The 22,833-nt window shown below is 42.1% G+C and overlaps 2 protein-coding genes across 2 annotated transcripts; one reads left to right on the top strand and one right to left on the bottom strand.

Moving 5' to 3' along the window:
• Positions 1-555: 555 nt before the first annotated feature.
• Positions 556-5,752, bottom strand: LOC119227070 (uncharacterized). Its single transcript, XM_037485530.2, has 2 exons — positions 4,772-5,752; positions 556-4,414 (listed from the first exon to the last, which is right to left on the bottom strand). Exons 1-2 carry the CDS (start codon positions 4,936-4,938, stop codon positions 3,949-3,951), a joined length of 633 nt encoding a protein of 210 aa, XP_037341427.2. The 5' UTR covers positions 4,939-5,752; the 3' UTR covers positions 556-3,948.
• On the top strand, positions 4,958-21,498 carry LOC134107234 (tripartite motif-containing protein 29-like). The gene is given in 4 exon segments (XM_062559024.1): positions 4,958-5,106; positions 20,753-20,869; positions 20,871-20,942; positions 20,944-21,498. Coding segments are annotated over 4 exon segments (882 nt in total). The 3' UTR covers positions 21,488-21,498.
• The last annotated feature ends 1,335 nt before the right edge of the window (positions 21,499-22,833 follow it).

The raw sequence follows: 22,833 nt of genomic DNA, 5'->3' as shown, positions 1-22,833 counted from the left end.
CATTTCAAATTCCACAAAGTCACCTGTGGAATGTGCAGGTGAAAGTCTCCACAGCACGGTTACACTACGTGGATCATTGCCCCAGAGAGCACTCGGCTGTAATCAGCCCGTCTATTGGAGGAGGTTAAGAGTGTGGATTCATTCTCATCCATACGCTCTTGGACTATTTAGTCATGTTTCCCTTACGGAGGCGCCGATGGGGGGGCTGCTGTCAGAGGAATTACGTTACGGCCTTTCAACAGCAAGGCAGGGAGAAAGCCGCTTGTTGCCAACAAGCTTAAAGGGACCGAGAGCTGCAGATCGTTCGGTTTTAAAATGAAACAACCATACATTTTAAATAGCACCTACGCACATTATACGGGGCAAGACAAAAAGAAATTCAATGTATAAGGAGAATAAAAGTTTTAAGGATAATGGAAATAAGCAACATTATATGAAGTCAACCAATTTAACAGAAAATGGTCTATTTTTTAATAATACTGCTTGTATTGTGAGAGGACTTTTTCTAAAAAGGTGAGTAAATAGGGGACTTAAATAATTAAAATATACTTGGTCCGACTCAGTTACATTTTTTTTTAGTTCTGGTGACCCTCTGAGTTCAAAGCCAGTCACTTTTTCCTGAACAATTGACAGTAATGAAATGATGGTGGCTGCCAAACTACTCAGAGCTACTTCAGCCAAAATGTAAGGCTCATAATTAACAAATAAAAGCATACAAAATGTTATAAATGAATATGCTCTCCTCAGTGGCAATCTGCTACCCATAAAAATAACAATATCACAGTATTTAATTTGTTTTAATAGCCAACATTAGCCAGCCACAAATATATTGTTTTATACAGTTTTATATATTTTGCACACTATAGGACAACAATTGATATGTTATACTTTATAGCCTTACAATTGTTTTACTTACATTTTATGTTTATACAGCAATGCTTCCCCTGTGGCCACAAGAGGCTGCTATTCTCAACACTTGCATGTTCTCATAACCACAATAGTGAGACATTCATTTAGCACATGTTCATTTACTGTCTATACAAATGGGAACAAGTGTTTTCACCTTCTAGTAGACACACTAACCAGCACAAAATATGCTTCATTGGAGAATTGAGGGTGCGTTTGTGTTTGACTTACTGCAGCAGGACAGTAATGTTGTTTGGGCAGATTGTGGCCATTCCATACATTTTGCAGTTGAAGGTCAGAATTAATAAGCTCATAACCTTTCCACTCGCACTACATTCAGGACAATCTTAACATCTTTAGCTCTGGTCCCTTGTGCTTCAACAGTATGTGAAGCACAATTTGGCCTTTTGTTTTTTACCACATTTTACCAGTGTTTTTTGCAGTTTGTGTTTATCTGCTTCAAACAGCCAACGTACCAACTAGCTCACACCAGAAACTCTCAATTTTTTTTTTACTAAATCAATTTGACCTATATAAAGCCTTTAGAGAAGAACTGATATCTATGGGGCTGTGCCTTAGGCCACATTCATGCTGTCTCTGGCCAAATTAGTATCTGTTTTTCCATTGATTATAGAAGTATTTCGCTGAACACACTAAACTACCGTCACTGTTTGTTCTGTCTAAAACACAGTAGCTCTATCCTGGATGTAATTAGCATAGGAAGCTTCATCAGCGTCATCTCGCTGACAATTATCTGTCCAATTCCAGTTTAAAAACCTCACATAGGAGACACAAATGCAGAGAAATTAAAAATATTTTGGGACTGTGATGATAGATGAGCATCTCTCCAACAGTAGATTTGTTCATTAACCCATTGTGTTCAGTTCCTTAAATAACATCACACACTATAAAATACCAAAACATCAATTAAAAGAGAGAGATGTTTATCGGCCTGTGCATATTCATCTGATTAAAAGTCAATCAGAATTTAAACCTAAATTCTCACTTGAATTCTTACCTCAGTAAACATTGTAAATATTTAAATATTTATTTATTTATTTATAATTACTACCTTCAAAGTTTCCTTAACATAGCGCAATGTTCATTGAGTACATCATGGTCCATTGACAGTAGAATAGACCAGTCTGTATGCCACGATTCAGCATTCTGAATATAGTAAGCATTCTGTGGTTGATGAGTGATGTGGGCCAAACTATGGATGGGGGAGGCGTAATGACCAAACCCGAGGCTTCAAAACGTCAGTCGTTTCGCCTCCACTTCACAGCACTCAGCAACAAGCAAATAAGTTGTTTTGGAGGCACGGAGGGGACACGACACTGACGGAAAATTTGAAAAAAAATCCCATTTCCTCTCAGGAGATGAGAAGAGGACAGATGCAATTACCAAGACTGCAATTTGAGTCAAGTGCTTCTGGGACAAAGTCATTGATAGGGAGTCAGGATAAGACTTAAGAGCCTCCACTGTGTCAACTTTCAAAGAAATCTATCTTTACATTTATTTCAGGAACATGGAAACAGCGTCAACTAAACGCAGCCATGTACGCACGGGTTAAACAATCGCAAAGTGCTGATGGAGCAAGCAGTGCTCACCTGGGTTGGAGCTTCATACGCTTTTGCAATGATACTGTTGGTCAGAACGACGTCATCGGCTCTAATCAAGTGACACGAACCACCGAACTGAGCGTTGACCCTGGCCATTAGCTCACCATGTTTAACAGATCAAGGAACAGAAGTGAGCTGGAGGAGCATCCCAGAAGATAAACTCCAAAAGTCAACCAGGGCAAAGACATTCATTTTCATCCGTGTGTGGTCGTCCTTTGTTCTCTTTAATTGCAGCAACTGTATGTTGTTACAAATGCTCTCCCTGCTCAGCTTACAACCAATCAAGAGACAATGCTGGGGCACATGCACAGATTGCATTAACTGGCTTTTAGTAAGGAGACAGCGGCCTCACTAACGGACTTAGATACAGAAGAGACTAAGGAGGAATGGCACACAAGGTCTCGGTTTTCAGCGAAAAATAACAAAAGCGGCAAATAAAGCAGCGTCCCTTATGAATTTACAAATTGTTGAATTATAAATGAGAAGCTGGCTGGGCAAACAATGTTAAAAAGACAAAAATGCAACATAACAGCTTGTTAGTGTACGTTCAGGCTCTCACATCTACAAAAGAGTGCCGGATCTGAATATGTCCGAGTCTGGTCAACAAGGAACACATTATTCAGACGTTGCAGCTTTATCAGTTTTATCTTCCTTGAACTGTGATTTGGGATCTGTTAAAAAGAAAAATGAACAATTTAAAATTCATGTCAGAGATTGGAACAGTTGATTGAATATAAAAAGATCTTTTAAGTCATAATATAAGCCACTGAGGGAAATGCAAAGTCAGACTGCTCCAGCGAGAGAATCAGAGGAAACGGAGGATGGTGTGAAAAAGGGAGGGACCCTGCATGGAAAACTGACTGAGGAAACGGCTCCCATTTAGACAAACAATGGACTCACTCAAACACACCAAACATCAGGACTTTCTCACAACAACATATTTGGCTGCGGAGCATTATAAAGTAAAATCGTTTGTCCAAGTTTACACCATGTGAACTTTGTATAAGGTTTCTCTACGCCAGTGTCATCAATTACTAACTCATCTTTCATCAATCACTCTTAAATAAGTCATTAGATAAGAGAAGTCCGGTCATTTTGGCCATTTCTGGGCTTCAATATAATTTAAGGAAATGTTTTTCACACCCAATTAAAAAAAGAAACCCTCAGGATGGTTAGTTTCTATCCAATTTAACCACTGCCTCCTTGCGTAAGACTTTTATGCAACAGGAATGATCCTCAATGATCTTGGACTAAAGGGAATCATTCAGCAGAAGAGCGATCGGTGTGATTCTGTATCACTGAAGGTGTTGTAGCACATGAGCACATGTAGCCCTACTGATAACTGCCATTGCGTTTTCCAACCTCCAGAACAAGTTTGAGAAAAAAAATAATATTTGGGGTAAATAACCTCCTTTTGTCGTCAGAGAGACGAGTGCTCAAAAAGGATGACTTTGGATTGGTTGGACAGGCTGGGGAGCCTGGAGGGCCTGAACGCTCCGATCCGAGAGTACACATCGGCGTCCGAGCACGCGCCCCACGACAGGTGAGGACTCGGCGGGTTGGTGTGGATCGCAGGCAGCGGGAGGGCGAAGGCCAGGACGGAAGGGGTGAGAGTGAGAGTGGGGGGATTCTGGAGCATCGGGGGAGGCGGGAAAGGGTGTGGGGGGAGCGGCAGTGGGGGCGGAGGATGCAGCAGAGGGGGCGGAAGTGGGTTGATGGCGGCGCAGGTCCCCGTGGTAACGCTTTGATCAGATGGTGTAGCTTCGGGGACGAGGACTTTCTCGGTCGGCACGTCCTGAAACGACGCAGCGCGTTTGAGTGTGTAGGTGGCGGAGTGGTAGAAGCTGTAGTATTCCAGCGCGTTCCTCGCCCTGGCCAACATCAGCCTGCAGGACACAACACAAGTTCAGCACAACCCATTTTGGCAACCAGCAGTGACACGAGGGCGGAGCTCAGTGCAACCAAACATCTAATGAGTCCATTTTTGTCAACGAAGCCCAAAGCACGCTGTTAAGGTTCACAGTTGAAGGACGAAAAAACAGACAACCCCGAGATAGGACAACGCTGTGGCAGCAAACCGATCAATCACAAGTTGCCTGCAATACTGATGATGCCACCGTGTGTGCACCACCTATGGTACACAGACCTGAAAGGCATTCTTCTGCAAGCCAGTAAGACATTAATTATTCTTTTATTAAAAGGGACTGAAATTTGGGAAGAAAACCAACATAACATGCACACACCTGTGTCTCAGCTGTAAGAGTTTGTAAAGCATCAGCAGGAATAAAGCTCCAACCAGGGTCACCAGAAGCACGGCCACACTGGCATCCAAGCTCCAGCAGGACTTCCCAGCAGGTCCCGGGGAGCTGCACCCCCTGGGGGGCTGCGGCGTCTGGAGGCGTCCCTCCATTCCTCACTCACGGATGACGATGGCCTGGACCAAGATGGGCCGCAGGGTGTCCAGCAGGTTCGGGTGTGGGCTCCAGAGCACAGCCGTCTCAGGCCTGGTAGGAATCCGGAGAGAGAGGAGCTGCTGGTCGCCGGATGACCAACCGGCATCGCTCCCAGGTTTGATCCGGTGGGAAGGAATGTCGTTTGACGTGACACACTCTCAGCGAGGAGTTCCCCAGGAAGTGGCTTCAGAGGGCTTTAAGTGTAACATAAAAAGCTCCCACTGCATGTTTCAATATAAAGCGCCTAAGATTTACTACTTCTACTACTTAATTTCAGTTTTATTCAAATGTAATATTGTTGATGTATGATTTGGAAAACTACAGTACAGAAAAACAAATACTACTTATGAAGATAAAATTGTCTTTGAATTACAGTTCATGTAAAGTTTGCATGAAAACGCAAAAAGCTTTTGAAACTTACTTCATTCGAGATGTGATGTTGATGTGGTAGGTGCATTCGAAATAGAAAAGCTGAACACAACAAGGACGCTGAAACTGAGCGAAGTGGCTTTCCATGACAAGATACATTCTTAAGCGCGCACACTAGAGGGAGGAAGCCTGTGAAAACAGCAGGAAACCGTCCACTTCCCTAACACAGTATACAGAGACGTGATTGGAGAGCGATTCCTATCGCCATGGATACAGGAAACAGCTCAAGGATACCCTCCCACCCTTAGGACTACAGTTTGAGTTGTTGCTGATTGGTAGAGGGTCTGCTCTGAAATCTTTGAGACAAGCTCTCATTCCTCTATTATATCATTGCAAATAATCTGTCTATTATAAGATTTAAAAAAAAGCAAATTAAGCCTTCTGTCATGTATCAGCTGTATAATTGAAGGACAAAGAATGAATTAAAAAAAAAAATTTGAAAAAAGTTTTGTGTCAAGGTTTCTCTACTTGGAAAAATAAGCACAAAACAGGCTCTTTGGAGCTGTAGGACCACACGTACAGATGTGACCTTCAGATCACAACTTTATCTCGGGCGAAAATACAAACAAATTGAACAAAAGCAGGTTTAAAGCAACAAGAATAGGGCTGTTTCAGAGCCAACAATGGAGCTCACATTAGTCCACGGCGGTGCCAGTGCAGGTCAACGCATGCAGAGAGACGGGGGCCGCTGTGAAAGGCTGGCTGCTATCTGATTGAGCCAGTATTCAGGGGGACGAATAAATGACACGCGGGCACAGAAAGCTCCCCGCTCCAACGCAGGTCCAGCTCTCGATTATCTGTCTAATAAGTTTGATGGCGGGCCAAAGCCGAAAGGGAGACAGTCTTAGCTCTCACTCAATATCCCCGTCTGGCAACCTCACAACCTTCTGATATTGGAGAGGAGAGTAATATTAAAAGATCTGTTATCAGAAGCACAATTGTTGTACGAAGGTAATTCGCCCAGCCAACCTGTTACAGAGGGATTCTGGACCTGTATTTATCCTTAAAAACCATCAATATAATAGTCAATGTCAATAGAGACAAGTGTATATGTTTGGGTCGAAAAAACAGGAGAAGGTCAAAAGAAAGCAAACATATTTTTGGGCCCCTGCTCCGAAAATGGCATACCCATGATAAAAAGTGTGTCTACTACTAGTAACGTAGTGAAGTTAGCTGTGTGTGGCTGTGTGTGGGTACCCCGAGCTGTACGAGACGTCCTTGTTATATTGGGACCAGTCCAGGAAAGAACAACCATATGTGCCTTTTTTTACAACATCCCATCACTGCACTGAAAACAGTGCACTATAGTGTACGATAGTTCTACACACTGCTACCCAATATTATCTAATGTTGCAGGAAGTTGGCTCAGTGATAACGTGTGGCTGGCTGTTAAAAGAGCCACAGTGTATTGCCATGGGACAGTTCCCTCGGCAGAGAAGTGTGATGGAAGCGAAGAAGTCCGATCCCCGTTCCAAGCCAGCGGGCTGAGGGCCAGCGCCTCGTACCGCTGGAAGCGCCAGTCATCGCGGTTCTAATACGACCACTAAGGTTCCTGTGGCGGTGAAATTAAGTGAGCTGTCTGCGCCTACGACTGCTGTTTTGTACAAAACGCTGTACAATTTCTGGAGTAATTTGCATAACATATTAAATGGATACATTGGATTCGTGGCCAAGATTCTACTGTTCTGTATCTGCTTGTGATGAAGACGAGTACAGACTTTGTGTTGGGAATTAGTTTTTGCTGAGTTTTGTCCCTTTTAAGGTCGAACCTCGGGTGGAACTGGCTGTCCTTTTCATCTTTCTCACATGCTATGCAACGTATTAGTGTCACATATTTTAAAAAGTGTCACGCATTTAAAACCAATCGATCACAATTTTACAACCAAATTTAGCATTTTTTTTCCAAATTAATGCTTTATATGTGTTGCATTATTATTAGCAATTCGGATTCCTTTCCTCTACAATAATGAGGCGACGCTGAGAATGCACAAAAAAAGGATGTTGGCAATTAAGAGGATGGCAATGTAATGATGGTGTTGATCAAGATGAAAGTAAAAATGAGAATTAACACGGTCATTGTGAGAGTAATAAAGAAGAGAAGGCTGATGAGGCTGATAACGAGGAGAATGAAGATGGCGCTTTAACGTTGATTGTGCGCATGTTAAAGACAGTGTGATGTGAAAGGAATTGTCTCCTTAATGACGATCAATCAATTCATGAGCTCTCCTTGTGAAGAGCTAATGTGTGGAGCCGCTGCTCCGACAGTCTGATGGAGTCAGCTGAAGTAGGAGTTCAGTGATTGAACTTTTGTCTCTCTGTGCGTATGACTGAAGACTCCCAGGGAGCTGCTGAGTGCTCTTTGAGTGGCTGTCCAATATAAACCTACACTGTTACATACAAAGCTGCTACAGCGCACTGCAAACACCTCCAAAAGTCTTTAAGCAATAAGCAGTGTGGGGGAGGGCAGAGCGAATATGGAGCTTGTGAGCACATAATCACATAAAAGACCATTTTTAAGGATGCGTGGAACTTTAATTCAGTATAAATAATTAATGTGTAGCTAAGCAAAGAGCTATATGTTATAAAATGGGACATTGAGGCAGCAAGCTCGTATTTCTTTTAAATCAGTGATTTTTTTATGTGAATTCCAAAATAGATCCCACCACGACAAGCAGCAACAACAACTGCACCAGCTACTGAGTACCGAGTTTTAATTGTCAGTAATATCAAGGTTCAGCTCATAGAGAGTCTGCTTGTGGAAGGAAATTATTATGACAAAATGCTACATCTGTCATCATTCATATCAGGAAATTGAACCAGGTGTAAAGATAATGTTGAGCTCAATAACAAAGCACAGGGCTAGCAGATAAATATCTCCGGCTAAAACCGTCTGAGGCAAATTTATAGTGAAGGGAAGTCTAAATTAAATGGATTTGACAGGACTACTTTCTCAATTAAAGCATACATAACTCTAGAGGATGATTCATAATCAGGAAAACTGTGATTTGATTATTTGTTCATATCATGTTCGAAATTAACAAAGCTATTTACATAATTGGAAAGCCTTTTCCAATAGTTTCAATTATTATTTTTTTGTTTCCAGGTGTCTGTTATGTGGTGGCCCACACTTTAGAGGAGCAATTAAACTACATTTTACCAGCACTGGCTTGAGCCTATATTCGTGCAGTGGGCTTGTCCTGCATAAATCAACTAAACCCTTTGACAGGCGTCACTAGTTTTCCACTAACCCTGGTTGAGACTCGGCCCTTGGCCTTGAAAATGCAGTTTTACAACCTCCATCAGTGTTTATTTTTTGTCGAGTTGGTCCCTCGTCTCCGAAGAGGCCCACCAATCAAATCCACAGTCCACTGAGCTAATTAACATTTTGTCGTCTCTGGCAACCACAGAAATTTGTGGTTGTGCAAGATCTACGTGCGGGACTTGTTGCCTGGCAACCACTAGACGGTGGAAGATATAGGTATGAAATTCAACATTCTGTGTTAATTTGCCAGCTTTAGGGATGTTTGTAGAGGTGCACTGGGCTGGTATTGTGTTGTTTCCCCATATTTACAGTCTGCTAAGCTATGCTACTTGCAGTTATCTCCATATCTACCACATGGACATGAGCTGACATGTTGGAAAAAGCAGGATGTTGAACCGTTCCTGATGGACTGCTATCGTAAAGTGCAGCCAAAAGAAAACAGATTTGCTATTCAGTTGCTGCAGAATTTATGTTGGCAGCATAATATTTAATATGTGTTTAATTATAGAACCGGAATTCCATTTCATGCTAGCTTTGTGAATTGACAGAGAGATTAGCAAAAATGTGACATCAGAGTCCTGGTGTGGTGCAGCCAAGTGAACCGGTGAATATTCAAAGAAAAACCTCAATACCGGGAATGATACAGCATGATGATACAATGTATCATACAATGATACGGACCTTCATTGTCCAATAGAAGTCCTCCCCTGTGATAAAGAAACAGATTAATGCTGACATCACACTAGCGTTAATCCGAAGAGAAAATAGTTTGTCTCCTCATCTGGCTCCTGTTCAGGACTTGATGGGCAGGCACGATGAGGGCAACCTCAGTATCTCACACTCCTGGAGATCTCAGAGATGAACGACTGCAGGGACTAAACCCTGGACCCGTCGCCTGCATCACGGTCGCGGCTCCGTACCCGTACTCACTCTGCACCGCCTATTTTATTGGAGGGTGCTAATTGCTTAATTGACGTGCGAGGCCTGTGAGGCGCCGCGCCCTTAACGACGGTGCCTCACAGCCCTCGCCTTCCTCCCCGCGTCCAGTCGATCCGTCTGCGTGCCGGTGGCGATCTGCACTCCCCACGTGTGTGTGTGTGTGTGTGTGTGCGAGGCCTCGGGCCGCACACTGTCAGATCAGCTTTCCACGGCAGACAGCACAAGGTCATCAGACAGCGACCCCGGGCCGGGGCTTCCCCGCGGCCGCCGAGCTGTCCGGATTCATTCTCAGTCAGCCGGCGTCCTGCACCCATACCAGCCGTCGCGGTGGCGCCACTCGAAAGCCACACGGACACACTGGCTGAAGCCAAACGCCGTGCATGTGAAAGCTCCTCTCGACATTTGGGGAAATACCACCGATTTGCTGTCTCACTGTAGGATTTAGACATCCTGTCTCAACGCGCGGCACTAAGTGCAGAGACAGCTCAGAGTCTGAGGAGCTGAAGAGGGGATCACACCTTTACTACAGTTCTGAAACTCATTATTTATGCTACTGGAAAACAAACAAGGATGCCAGAGCCAAGTTGTCGTTGGCTTCGTTTAGCAACCGGCTAGCCCGTAATATTTTAATTCACCTCTAAAGCTAACTAATTGTAATGCGTTATGTAATATTGTTACGCTAAAGTGTAGCCTACTAGCTGTGAGACTGCTATCTCATCATCGTACTTTTGACAAGAATATAAGTAATATCTTCCATCCATTCATCCATCGATTTCAGTTTCAGTAAAGAATGAAATGTTTAAGGTCACAAGTTGACAGCTTGAGCCTGAGTAGAAGACTAGCAAGTGGACCTTGAACTTAAATAGTTGTGTCCATGCAGAGATGTACACAACATACTTACACACAGCACCCCCAGGCCTCTCTTATGGGTTAACAGTTGTAATATTCGTCAATATATTAGTTGGGTAATATATTTTAACATGAAAGATGTAAAAATGAACACACACAGACACACAGAAACAACAGAGAATTGTCTTAATAAACCAACGGAAGACAAAATGTGAGACGTTTAGGGCTCCTGATTGCAATCATTGGTACGCTTGGGGGGGGGGGGGGAATTGGTGCTTCTGTTTAATGTGTCTCTCTGTCAGACAGGAAACACTGAGGAGCACTGAAGAAGTTTACCTTCCAAACGCTTCGACCCACACAAACGAGCGTCACGACACATGCACAGGACGCGCTGCTAATGTCCCCAAGAGGCTGCTATGGTCATTGCAGGTGAGTAAAGAAATAAACAGGTTTGATTGCAGATTTAAAGGGCAATAGCTGTCGTATTAGAAGCAGTGGAAGCAGCAGGTTAAATAAATATTATTTATAAATAACAAAATTAACAGTGCACACATACAGGGAACTGAGCAGGAGTTTGAAAACACCCGTGATATATGTTAAGTTGGATTTATCCCCTGTGTGAACATGAGGAAAATAGGCAATAGCTCCGTATGTCACTTTTATTCAGGTACTTTTCTGGTTTCATATCTGTTCAAAACAGTTTTTTGCTGGGATATTACTTGAAACGCGACTTTAAATTTCCACTCTGACGGGTCTTCTTCACGCTAATGCAGGAGTCCCTTACATGGCCTTGACCTTCCCTCCAACACCGCAAAGCACTTAACCCTCAAAATAGGCTGGAGTCGGCTGCACAGTTCTACACAAGAACGCAGTGGATTCATTTCATATATAAATATCATGTCCTGGCAAGAATTGGCGAAAAGCTGTGCGTCGGCGCAAATCATATTGAAACGGACCTTCTTAACCCAGGTAATGTAATGCTGGGTTGGTTTGGTTTGGTGGGGGAGAGGCTTAATAAACAGGCGCTAAAACGGTACGTTTCAGACAGCAGGTGAATACAGGGACATTCGCGCAGACATTACAAAGCATGTGAATGTGTGGAAACCCTAAATACAGGTCTGAGGCTTAAGATGAGCAAACTTCAAATATTGTAACAGGAATACCAGTGCTAATGTTTATTATGATTTGGGTTTTCTTTCTTCATGCTATCGTGGCCAGGGAAATAATGTTTACCAAGCAGGGTAACCAGGAACGTGCTCGCTCTCTACAGCCCTTAAAGCTCCCTGAGCTTCTCTTTCCACTGAGCAGTTTTCTGTACATGCATTTTCTTAAATGTACTTTTATTGAAAAGAAGAGTTTGTGAGGGTTTAAACAGATTGCCTAACCATTTTTTAGTTTAAACTGAAAGGTATCCCAAAAGTTTACATTTGACATATTGATGCAGAGATTATTGCTAAAAAGCAAACTTATACCAATGTGAGAATCCTTAAACAACGTTTATAACAAAGTCTGGGTGATTGTATTTGTGTTTGAAACCCTGGATCCAAAGTATTATTCTGAAGATGAATATTGATTTGGAAACAATGACACAGCTCAATACATTGAGATGGAATGGTTATTAAAAATAGCTTCATGTTATATTGACTATTTATCAACCGTTTTAAATAATATTGACCTTGCAAGAATATTGTTCATTTCTGACTCGTAAGGTTTGATGAGCTGAGATGATTAGAACTACCTCCGGTTAGTTAGTCCTATTTACTGGTGCAGTGAGTATTAGCAAACCCACGGGGTTACCAGGGTAACCAAGTGAACGGCTCGTGAAAATACACTTTTGCCACAGACTGGATAATGCTTTTTAAGATGTACATTTTTTTTCCACTGAGGCAACGGTCATGGTGCCTCACTTGATATATGGTCACAGTTGTAGTGCACACTTGTGAACATCACAACTCTATAACAAGTTGTGCTTCTACAACTTGTTCAACCTATGAAATCTGAGTGTGTGCTTCAGGATCTGTTTTCACGCCTTGTGATTCAAAGTGGACATTAGTGTCAGACTTGGTTTGGCGTGAGTGTGGAGCTGAGATGTGGGTTAAAAGGCTTTCATTAGTCTCTAACCAAATGCTTAATAAACGCTTCACACTCATTCAGCTTCGGATCAATCAACATCATACTTTCCAAATGTATTATCATATTCATGGCTCCAGGACAACGACACACTCTGATACAGACTGTGTGATGAGTTGGTGAGAGGACCTACGGTCATCATAGCTTTGAAAACTAACTGTTTAGCTCTTTTTCATTTAGAAAGCAATCAGATTTTGGGAAAGCGTGAGCATTGTTTGTTAACACCAAGGAGCGTTCATTTGGTGTGATTGTGGTAAGTGCGCGTGGGCAAAAGCTCTGCTCCTGGCCTGAGGAGAAGCTCCGCTCCCCACCTCCCACAACAGCTCCTTGGACCACAGGTCGAGGGAAACCACAGGAGATTTGGGCTGGGAATCGCTGATATAGAGGCAACAGTATCAAATGAACAGTTTCATAACGATTTAAGATTCCCTTGAATTACCTTTAAGAATGTGTTTGTAGAACAGCAGTAACATCGCTCGGTAAGTAATGCTAATTAGTTTGATTAAAACAGTAGAAAATCATTTGTTGTCAGTTGAACGATAGAGTGGTGCCGTCATAACAGTGATCATAAATTACCCTAAAAATGCCCCTAAAGAAAGGAATTCTTTATTTAAAACAATGCATACATTAAAGCACTCACAAAAGTTATAACATTAAGATAAATAAAAAAATCAACTTTTTCTAGCTACCTCCTGTCCCTTTGAGAATGAACCACCTGACCCCAAATCACTTCCAACAACCATCTACTGTAAGTCTGCGTATCACCAAGGCGGCTGAATGCCGACCTGCAGCCACCTGTAGGAAAAACAATTAACATTCTCATTTCCAGCCGGACGAATGAACCGGAAAACTCTGATTTAAATTGGTCTCTGCGGATCTGACTCATGACTTTCATAACTTCGGTGGCACTTTAGTCACGCAGGGGGCCCGAGCACCTGTCAACTTCTGCGTATGCAGTGCCACAAATAGCAAACTATTACACACAAAGGTCTGGGACAAAAATGAAATGCCACTTTCTTACCTTTTACCCAGCAGCAGATAATTCATTTGAAGGTTTTCTTTGTCTGAACCAATCCAACGCATCACAAAGTATCGTAGAGAGCGCGATGTTCGCTTCAGACCACAATGGAAAAGCTGAGGACAGAGCTGACATGTTTTCATCAGAGAGATCCCACCTTTTGTCTCTCTGAGGGCAACGTGGTCCAAAAGCAGAGTGATTACAGTGTTTTGGGGGGCAAACTCAATCATTCCTCTCTGAATGTATCTTAGGTGGTGAATCTAGACTTGTGCCTCCTCCTTCCGCCTTCTTCTGATAATGGCCACACAAAGTGGGGGAGCTGGAGCTGTTAGAATTAAAACAATTTAAAATCCCCACTTACTGATGAGAAAGATGAAAAAGAAAAGGATAAGTTGTTCAGCAACATGACATGCTGTCATAGCTCCTGAATAGCTTTAATACAATGATACTCAGGTGATTTAGTATTTTGCGTTCACATATTTTGTGTGCTTTTGAGAAACATAAAAAATGTAAATGAAATAAATGCTAATCTTACAACATAAAAATAATAATAAAGTGGAAGTGCAGGAGGGTCCTTACCACCACGCCCCTTTTTACCTGCATCGTCTTATACACGTCCGTGCATCCTGATAGCCACGTCGAATCTAAAAATACACTTTTCGTCCCGTAAGGAGAAAGAATGCGCTGACTGAAAGAGAAAAAAAGTCGTATGCTTTTAGTCACCATGGTTACGTTTATTGAACTTGAGTCACATGGTTTATCCGAATAGAAAATATTCGACAAACCTGGGCCCAGTGGGGAAATGTAAGACAGTCACATGTTAAGTGCATCCATTTAAGACCATGTAGCCGCAAGGGGGACAAGAGAAAAATGGTTGAAAGGAAGCTCTAAAAATCCTTTAACATGGACATCTTCAGAGTTCAAGTGAGGGGTTGAAAGTAAATTATGTTATATTATGATATATTATCACTGACATTACTAAGAAAGGAACAGATATATTATTATAGTAAAAATGGAGTTACGGTTGCTATATAGGATAAACAGGGTGATGTTCTAGAATAGAAAAAGGTTAGCATGATTACCGTGAAGGCGATATACAACTTGCAATGTAAGTCATGCTGAAGTCAATTTGTGCATGCCAATGGTGTCACATGGTAGCTTTTCTATATGCAGCTTTTCAGTAGTGTTTAACTGTCAAATGATCTCTTTTACTGCAGTTGCCCGTATTTACAGTTCGACGCGTCCTGCACCCTTCTGGTAATTGGTGATTAGTAGTTAAGTTTGTTGCTCATGAACAACATTGGTGGACAGTTTGTAAGTGTAATGATTTCACCTCAGATGTGGAGGTTTTCCATAAGATGACAACGTTCTTGTAAAACACTCCCATATAATTGCTTATTATGGGTGAAATTGCTTTTTATAAAAGGAATAAAAATACAGATCTGCTGGACAAAAAAATATCCATCTGGTGTCCCAATTAAACTTACAACTAAATGTTGAACTGGCACTATGAAGAACTTTGTATTAAAATTTGACATAAATAAATATGATAATAAAAAAAGAATTATATGTTTTAGACAGTAACAGGAAAAAATTACGGTGCATTGGTAGCAGAAAATGAAACCTAAAATTGAGCTTAAGTGGTAGTTCTAGAAGTAGGACTTTATGCCACGTGACTTTATGCCACACGTAATTTAGATAGGCTTCAGCTGGTCTCCCAGAATGATCCAATCAGCGGAGATTGGCTGCACCCAGGTGTTCACGGGCCAACAGAGGCGGCGCTGTGGCTCTAAACCAATCACATTGCTGTCAAACCTTTTTTAAGGGGTTCTCTCTGTGCTGCTCTCAGGTGTCACTTCAGTGTGAATCCGGATGCGGAAGATTCTGCACAATTTCAATACTGTTTAATAAAGGGTTGTCAATCCGGACCGAGTCTGTCCCGATTGAACTATGTATAGGCAATGTGATGCGCTGGAATTCTTCATGAGGAGACAAGTCCACATGAGTTGTTCAGACAGATTTGAGAGATGATGGGCAGGGTTTTTTATTGTCCTGTGTGGTGGCTGAGTCAAACCACACCGACGTGACTGGACTGGATCCAGCCTCGTCGGACGAATGGTGCCCCGGGTGAAGAACCGCAGCACACGGCCCCGCTGTGTGTCTCTGAGATGTGTCTAAAATGCTGCACCGTAGGGGGGGGGGCTGGCATCAATGTGGTGTTGCCCAGAGTGTGAGGCTGCTTTTTAAAATTAGACAAATCAGTGTTGTCTCTTGTTCCATGTTCTGCAGTATCTAACATTCCTGTACATGATGGACAATCCACGGCCTTTTTGCCTTTTTTTTAAAGTCAAGATTCAAAAAAGGTCAAATCATACACAAGCAGTGACATAATATTGAAAGTCTTTTTCTCATCGTTTTTTGATCCGCTGTGTTCCACATTTTAACATCTTACAAGGGAAACTTAACAGTTAACACTAAGTATTATTTTTGTTGAATTTGATGCATAAAACGAAAACATAAACGAGCAGATAAAAGGTAAAAAACATTGTGTAGATTCTGGACGATTACAAATCATTCACTTTGTTCTTTTTAAAAATATGTATCTTTGTCCATATTCCAATAGTGTTCATTTTCTTACATAATACAATTCTTCTGGATTTTAAAAAGCTCAAAGTTAACCAGTAGTGACTGGTGCACAAGTCTTCAGGGTACATTCCCAGTATACAACGTTTGACTCATGCAGGAGTTTCAACTTATAATGACACTTTGCAAATACACCCTTCCCACAATCTTTGTGCATTCTAACAAACAAACAAGAAAGAATCTGTCTGTAAAATTAGTTTGCAATAAGTAAAAACAAAGTAGTCATTAAACAAATACATCATGCAGCATCAAGATATTTCCACATTAATGTGTGTGAAGTAGCGTTTCCTTTGCAATTAAAATAGATGTGAATAAAGATTTCCCCATAAGTAACTTACATGAAAGCTCAATAACAAAATATTTTCCAGTTAAAACTCAAAATAGCAGCAGTGGGTCAGTGCCCCCAGTCTTTGTACTGACGCTTAGCAACGTTTAGCTTTAGTATGAAACGCACAAGGCTTTTAATGGGAAATTACTGCATTTCACTATTTTTCTGCTGTTTAGAAGGTGGACTCCACATGTGTGACATGTGCTTTCTTCATTAAGACTACAAGCCATTTTAATTCAGCTGTTAAATCCATTCCATTCGATTCCATCACTGCGATTAGATAATGTTTTCATCATTGACAGATCAACACACAGATTGACAAAATCTTATGAGTAATAATTAACGGAAAAAGCTGGCATCATAGTGGTGTTGCCTGAAGTGTTTAATGAGTTTTCCTGGGAAAGTTCAACTGATTGGCCATAAATTGCATGATCCCAGCTTGCAAGACGGTGATGTTTGATGAATGGACCTCCCCGAATCGGCTTAACCCAATTCCATAATTGGGTTAAGACTAAAGCCGTGCTGAAGTCCAGACAGGGTCTTTGCTGAGGTGGAACAGAGAGTGTGGGTAGCAGACTGAATACTAACAGGTACAGCTGGGTGTAAATTAAGAATTAAATGAATATAAAGTATTTCAAGAACAGCTTCCAGCAAATGCATGAATAAGAGAATGTGTTTTTATTTTCATTTGAGCTCTTAATCTGAAGACTCGACAATTCACAGATCTTTTCCTTTTTTTAAGAACCAGTGCCAAAAAAAAAGTTAAGCAATAGTTGCAGACAAAGACCACCATCTGGACTAGATATGATCTGTGGACCGGATATTTCTTGATCAGGACCCCCAAAGCTGTTTAAAACCCAGCGAGATTATATTGTGTGAAGGAGTTGTGTGTGTGTACCCCGGAGGGATACCAGTGTGTTGGACATGACACACTCAGATCGCTTTCCTGTGTTTGTCCAACAGCTTACATCAAAGAACCTCAGCTCAGGGATGATTGGTTTTTAAACGAGCTGTCAAAACCGCTGCCTGCTGGACGCGATGATGATAGTTCTCATTACCCCCAGGTTATAAAATCTCCATGCTTTGTTCTGCCCACCGAGGCTTTACACTGGCTGCTAATTACCTTTCATCACGGCAGCGTCTTGCGCTTGTTCGCACGTCTCAAACTAAAGCGACAAGTAAAATGCCCCATAAACCTCCGCTTATGTACACAATACGGCCATGGATTTGGCTGCATGTTACGGCATTTTGACCGAATGCACTCATCGACACTGGATTCAGATGTGGGGGAGGCGACTACCTCAGAAGCAGAGAGAGCTGCACACTGAAACGAGCTGCTATTTTAAATAGAAAACACCAGCAGGAAGCGACAAACGCTTAACGTTTGCTGCTGTCACAACCATTGGAAATGAATAGGGACACTGGAGATACTAATCACATTTGACCATTGTCAGACACATTTTAATAAAAGGTCTAAATGAGCTCATGAAGACGTCCAACAAAACAAAGGAACGCCATTCACACGGTTGCAGTTCTCTATGTTTTTTGGTCAGCGTTTTAATAACAGTTTTAAAGCAGAACATATTAATCAGGAAATCATCAGTCATTTGACCAAATCTACCTACTAAATCCACTAAAGATGTCTTTTTATTAGACAGTCCGCCAAGTGAAAGCCGTTTTCTCCTGAATCATGTCCTTTCAACCACCAAAAACAATAAACATACTGAGGTGATGAGAATATAATTCAAAAGTTATTTAAAATGGTACAATGAAATATACTCTGTATGACATTTCACCACCAAGTGCACCACGTTTGCACCACCAGCATTCACCTTCTACACGTGCGCACACCACGCGGCGTTTTGCTACGTCACCTCCCCCCGGAACGGGGGAGATGGGCTCATTTAGGAGAGGAGAGTTATCAAGCGGCATCTCTCCCACACGCACACACACGCACTGATAGCTGCAATCAGCCCGAAGGAGGAGGAAAGGGACTCGAGAGGGCAGCTCGTCAGCTCCGATGAGGCCTTTTTGTATCACCTCTGATTGAGTTGGGATACTCAGAAGATGCAGTGTAATGATAATCATCTCGGCTGTAGTGCTTGTCTGGGGGTGAGGATCTCGGGCCGTTTTGTATTCACGTGTGTTTGACATGGCGAGCGAGCGGAAAAAGAAGGCGAGGACGTGAGCGTGTTTGAATGTGTCAAGAACTCGTGTGGTAAAATGTGAACACGACCCAGCCATTCGACCTCATCAAGAGATTGCATCTAATGTCATGTACGATGAGATAGGAATGCAGTATGAGGTCTGTAAACACAGTTATCTACACAGTAAACATACATCTTCTTCTGAATCAATTGACAATGGAAATTGCCCGGGGACCTTTTGCTTTATTTATAAATGTATTTTTATTATCTGTTTCAAAAGCTTTAACTATAAAAAATCTCAAGGTGCAGATGACTTTAGCCTTTCATTTTCCAGTTATTAAGATATAGGCAACCACAATCATTTATTTTCTTTCTTCTCCCTGCATAATATTTCAAATGAATGATTTAGTAATAATAATGAAATCATGCCTAATCATCTCTAGTGTTTCAGTTACCATTAAATCTGGATGCTCCCACTGACACTAAATGATTTATTCTACTTCAATAATTATAAACTGAGTATCTTCGGGTTTTGGACAAGACAAGGGAGGTGTAGTTAGCCTCTGAGAAGCATTGTAGAGAATATTTTCTGAAACTGATAATGATCAGGTGTTAAAAGTATTCACATTCATTACTCAAGTAGAAGTACAGATACAAGGGTTTAAAAATGACGTGACCTGCCGGATGATGGAGACATGGCGACATTCAGAGAGGCGACGCTAAAACAACAGAGGGACACATGCAAGTAAAATAAAAACCCATTTTCCAGTGAAGCCTAAATGACACAAATAAAGAATCCCTTTGTGTTCATTTCTGAAGTCTCGCATTAAGACACACGTCACTTTATTTAAGACGCTTCGCTACTTGCAGGTCGCTGTGTTGAAATAAGCCGATGTACACCATGTTATAGTTAAGAGCCATTATAAGTACAGTTTAAGGGCTACAGTGTGTTAGTGTTTTAGTGGAGGTTTAGTCTGAAGATGTAAAGGCTCTCTGTGGTCCTGATGTCATCAGAGAGCTCCTTCCACCATTTAGGAGCAGCAGGACAGCAAAGAGTCGTGATCTAGTCGAGTGTTTTGCTCTCAGTGAGGGAGGAACAAGCAGCTTGATATTGAGATGGAGGGTTCTACCATGTCCTGGATGAAGACAGGACCCCATCCATTCACACCATGCTACGTGAGCACCAGTGCTTTGAGCTGGATGATGCAGCCTCAACTCCTTTGTCTTTGCCATCGCTTCATCCAACCCCTTAAATACAACCGGTTGATTGCCCTCAACCGAAACTCATCAAAATGCAAAACATCAACCACTTTGACCCTAATCAGTGAACATGCACCATATGCTGTTTGACAAACTGAGTTTTCAATGATTTCAGTCTGCTTCAGTAGAGAAGACAAAACAGATCAGGTCAAACCTACCAAAGATAGAAGGAGACACTAGCATTCAAATTAGTCTAAAATAACTATAATAAAAATAACTAATAATAATAAATAGAATCTACAGTGAGAACTGGCACTAAAAACTAAAGCTAAAGCAACAAGCTAGCAATCAAGTTTAACTTAACTTTAGCAGAATCAACAACAAATTTAGCAGACTCGCTTGGTTTGAAGAAAATATACTTTCTTTTGTCCAATCTCAAGTGTCCTGGATGTCTGAAAGCCGAGTAGTAGAGCTGCACACAAAGAGTCCCTTACGTGCATGTAAACAGCATCGGGTCCTGCACCATCTCATTCATTCACATCGCTCATGATGTCCACCTTAATGTCCCGTTGCAAAAGATCGCATTGCCTCAAAATGATTTGTGGTGTTTCTGTCAACTAACGGTCACACAAAATCTAACGTGTTACTTTGAGTGCAGTGATGTGGAACAATGGGTCATTTTGAACAACTACTGTACATTATCACTGAATAATGCACCCCATGACTCACTCTGAACCAATCAGAAGGCTGGATTTCATCTACCCGTATTTTAATGTTTGTTATTAAAAGGAGTAAAAGTTGTATTTGTCTCACTTGTTGTCCTCAGAGTGTCGAGCTGTCTGATGACTGAAGATCAGTTCCTGTGCTCCATCTGTCTGGATGTGTTGACTCATCCAGTCACCATACCATGTGGACACAACGTCTGTAAAGCCTGCATCACTGCTCTTCTCCAACAGACCTGAGCTGCAGGTCAACACGTTCATCTCTGAGATGGCTGCTCAGTTCAGACTGTCAGCTCAACAGCTCAGAGCAACAAGCTGCCCAATCAGAAGAGGTTCCCTGTGACGTCTGCACTGGAACAAAAGTGAAGGCCCTCAAGTCCTGCCTGGTGTGTCTGGTCTCCTGTGAGGCTCACCTGGAGCCTCATCTGACTACGTCAGTTCTGAAGAAACATCAGCGAATGGACCTTGTGGAGAACCTGGATGGCAGGATGTGTATGAAGCACGATAAACTGCTGGAGCTGTTCTGTAAGACCGACCAGATCTGTGTCTGCAAGCTTTGCACTGTTTTAGACCACAAGAACCACAATGTTGTTCCTCTGAGAGAAGAATATGAAGGAAAGAAGACTGAGCTGGGGAAGATTGAAGATGAAGTCCAGCAGATAATCCAGAAGAGACAACTGAAGATTCAGGAGATCAAACACTCAGTGGAGCTCAGTGAGGAACAAGCAGACAGAGAGGTAGCAGAAGGTGTCCTGGTCTTCAGCGCTCTGAAGGAGTCTGTTGAGAGAAGTCATGGACACCATCAAAGAGAAGCAGAAAAAGACACAGAAAGAGGCTGAAGGCTTCATCAAAGAGCTGGAACAGGAGATCTCTGAGCTGAACAAGAGAAGCACTGAGGTGGAGCAGCTCTCACACTCTGAAGGCCACCTCCACCTCCTCCAGAGCAAGACCCTGAACACTGCTCCACCCACCAAGGACTGGACAGGAGTCAGAGTCAATCCACCTTCATATGAGGGGACTGTGAACCAGCTGGAGGAGAAGCTCAGTAAGCAGATGAAGAAGCTGCTGGAGGCCTGCTGAGAGTCCAGCAGTCTGCAGTTGATGTGACACTCGATCCTGATACAGCTAATCCTTACCTCATCCTGTCTAATGATGGAAAACTAGTTAAACTTGGAGATGTAAAGAAGAATCTCCCAGACCATCCAGAGAGATTTAATCCTGGTGGTAATGTTTTAGGAAAGCAGAGTTTCTCTTCAGGTAGATTTTACTATGAGGTTCAGGTTAAAGGGAAGACTGAGTGGACATGAGGAGTGGTGAGAGAGTCTATCAACAGGAAGGGATTCAGTTCAGTGTCTCCTCAGTATGGTTACTGGGTGATATGGTTGAGGAAGGAGAATGAGTTCTCTGCTCTTGATGACCCTCCAGTCCGTCTCTCTCTGGAGTCTCGGCCTGAGAAGGTGGGGGGTGTTTATGGATTATGAGGAGGGTCTGGACTCCTTTTATGACGTTGATGCTGCAGCTCTGATCTACTCCTTTACTGGCTGCTGCTTCACTGAGAAACTCTACCCGTACTTTAGTCCATGTATTAATTATAAAGGTACGAACTCTGCTCCTCTGATCATCTCTGCTGTCAATCACACTGAGTAGAACAAATACTTGATTTTCTGCAGATTCAGATTTGATATTAATGTTTATCGGTGATGGGCTGTCAAACATTACATAAAACATTTCTTTGGATTTCTTTCACTGCTACTAAACTAATTTAGTGTAATAACTATGAATCGCCATAGAAATATGGAGCGGCTGTACACTAAACGTCCAAAATAAAAGGTTTTAACTTCTGATCCTTGGTGTTGTTTTATTCATTCAAAGTGTTTACAGTGATGTTTTTATGATCTACTTTCTGCAAAGTCTTTCACTGATGCGTCACGTTTGCTATTTAATTACACATACATACAATTTAACAGCCGCAGAGAAGACTATAAACTAAATTTACTGCGGAGAGATGAGAGGTCACACTTTTTACAAATAGAAAGACAGAAGAAATGAAAGATAGCGAAATGAGGCAGAGAAAGCGAGAGAAAGGGACGAGTGAGACAAATGAGGAACAAATGGACACCAACAGTAGAGCATTTAATCCATAATGGACACACTGCTTTCTGTTCAAATTTCCCACTGCAGCACT

The sequence above is a fragment of the Pungitius pungitius genome, chromosome 18, assembly GCF_949316345.1.
Source record: "Pungitius pungitius chromosome 18, fPunPun2.1, whole genome shotgun sequence".
Lineage (NCBI taxonomy): Eukaryota > Metazoa > Chordata > Actinopteri > Perciformes > Gasterosteidae > Pungitius > Pungitius pungitius.
This window is presented reverse-complemented; position numbering and strand designations above follow the sequence as displayed.